At 55.4% G+C, this 2,500-nt stretch overlaps 1 protein-coding gene across 2 annotated transcripts in view; it reads left to right on the top strand.

Annotated features, from left to right (window-relative positions):
* The window catches only part of LOC115556381 (discs large homolog 1-like protein), a 17,369-nt gene that overhangs the window by 6,169 nt on the left and 8,700 nt on the right, over positions 1 to 2,500 (top strand). For both annotated transcript variants that reach the window (XM_030373609.1, XM_030373608.1), the window contains exon 3: positions 1,497 to 1,679. In XM_030373609.1, coding sequence (XP_030229469.1) covers positions 1,497 to 1,679 — 183 coding nt within the window. The remainder of the gene's footprint in view (positions 1 to 1,496; positions 1,680 to 2,500) is intronic.

The following is a 2,500-nucleotide window of genomic DNA, read 5'->3' as shown; positions in this document are numbered from 1 at the left end:
AGCACAGACCGCTCAGTGTCCGTACAGCAGCGGCGGTGCTCTGTGTCTCTCCCCTCTCCTCCCCTCTCCTCCCCTCTCCTCCCCCCCTCTCCCTCACCTCTCTTACCGTCACATTTGCTCAGATGTTTTAAAACCATAATGAGTTTTGTGGAGCATTCTTTTGAGCTGCCTTAATGCAGCATTAATAAAACATTGCAATCCTTTTATTGACGTCAAGCTCTCGCCTTGCATCTCCTCATCTTTCGGCTCATTGATCTCTCTCTCTCTCTCTCTCTCTCTCTCTCTCTCTCTCTCTCTCTCTCTCTCTCTCTCTCTCTCTCTCTCTCTCTCTCTCTCTCTCTCTCTCTCTCTCTCTCTCTCTCTCTCTGTCTTTTAGGCTCTCTCCCTCTCTCTATCGCTTGCCTCTCTATTGCTCATCTCCTCTCTTCCCTGTGATGTTAATCGTGCATGTATGTGTAAGTGTGTTGTATAAATAGCGACTCAATCCCCCTGCCCCAATGCCCTCTCCGTCATTCAACACAACTGTCTCTATTGGTTTATTATATCACTCCCTCCCTCATGCACACACTCATAAATCTATCCATCTCTCTCTGTATCTCTCTTCCTCTGTTACTCTGTGTCTCTGGTTTATTGATGAGGGCAGCATGAACTTCAGAGGCTGCCTGTTACTTCAGCTCTAGTTCATCTCCAACGCACAATAACACACACACACACACTCACAGACACACACACACACACACACACACACACACACACACACACACACACACACACACACACACACACACACACACACACACACACACACACACACACACACACACACACACACACACACACACACACACACACCAGATGCAGATGTGGCTGTTGACCTACTTTTTGAGGTCTTTTCCCTCTAGACCAGAATGTCTGTGGCCACAGACAGATCACCTCAGATCACCTCGTCAGATGCCTCATACACACATGAGGACACACACACACACACACACACACACACACAGACACACACACACACACACACACACACACACACACACACACACACACACACACACACACACACACACACACACACACACACACACACACACACATAAATGACTTAATGAGTATAACTTTCTAATAGACCTCTCACTGTCACTGTCAGATTGTCAGAGATACAACTGGACTGCTGCTACTCCACCTCATTTCGGAGACACTAGTAGCCAGAGCAACATCCCATGAAGGAACATGGCAAAGGATGAGTGACGGTAGCTCAGGAGGCGGAGCGGGTCGGCTGGTAGCCGGAACTGCGCTGGTTCGATCCCCGGCTCCTCCTAGCGGAGCGTCGAGGTGCCCCTGGGGGTCCACACGCGGGCCCCTGAACGACGACGTCTGTGAAGCGTCTTTGTTCTGCAGGAACGGCGCCTGACATGAAATCTACTCGTCAAACGTCTTCCTCAACGAGACCCTGTGTCCCCCCCCCCCCCCCCTGTGTCTCCCCCCCCCCACAGGGCGCTGTTCGACTACGACGGCAGCCCCGCCGACCTCGGCGCCCCCGCCCAGGCGCTGGCGTTCCGCTTCGGGGACATCCTGCACCTGAGCAGCGCCGGGGACGAGGAGTGGTGGCCCGCCCGCCACCTCAGCCCCCCGCCCCCGCAGCGGCCCGAGGTGGGCGTGGTGCCCAGCCGCCGGAGGTAGGGGCACCCCGGGGGGGCACCGGCAGAGGGGGGGGGGGAGGGGGGGCACCGGCAGAGGGGGGGGGGTATGGTTGGTGATTGGTAGAGGAGTGAGGGTGAGGTGTGATTGGTGGAGAGGAGGGGGGGAGGGGGGGAGGGAGGGTGAGGTGTGATTGGCGGAGAGGAGGGGGGGAGGGAGGGAGGGTGAGGTGTGATTGGCGGAGAGGGGGGGGGGGGGGGTGAGATGTGATTGGCGGAGAGGGGGGGGGGGTGTGATTGGTGGAAAGGAGGGAGGGGGAGGAGGGGGAGGTGTGATTGGTGGAGAGGAGGGGGGGAGGGAGGCTGAGGTGTGATTGGCGGAGAGGAGGGGGGGGGGGAGGGAGGGTGAGGTGTGATTGGCGGAGAGGGGGGGGGGTGTGATTGGTGGAGAGGAGGGAGGGGGAGGTGTGATTGGTGGGGTTGGGGAGGGGCGGGGCTAAGGCTGCGTGGCGAGGGCTGTTGACTGGCAGAGAAGAGGGATGGTATGGTTTGCTGGGGGGGGGGGCGGGGGGGGATGATGGTTTTTTATCGTTTGTTAAAATATTAAACATGAATATGTTTGTTTAGTGTGAGGTTTTTGTTTCTATGAAGCAATATTAGCGCTTGGAGCTTAATGTATGCGGCTCACAGTGTAGCAGTAGAGAATGGGGCCCGTTTGGGGAATTGTTAGAAATGCAAGCTATGGAAAACGGCTGTAATATAATATGCGGTTTTCAGTGTCATAAACTGGCAAGTCAGAGGACGGACATTATGACTGTAAAGTTTTGTCCTTGCTTGTCCTGTTCTCTCCTTGGTACACA

Source organism: Gadus morhua, chromosome 12 (genome assembly GCF_902167405.1).
Source record: "Gadus morhua chromosome 12, gadMor3.0, whole genome shotgun sequence".
Classification (NCBI taxonomy): Eukaryota; Metazoa; Chordata; class Actinopteri; order Gadiformes; family Gadidae; genus Gadus; species Gadus morhua.
This window is presented reverse-complemented; position numbering and strand designations above follow the sequence as displayed.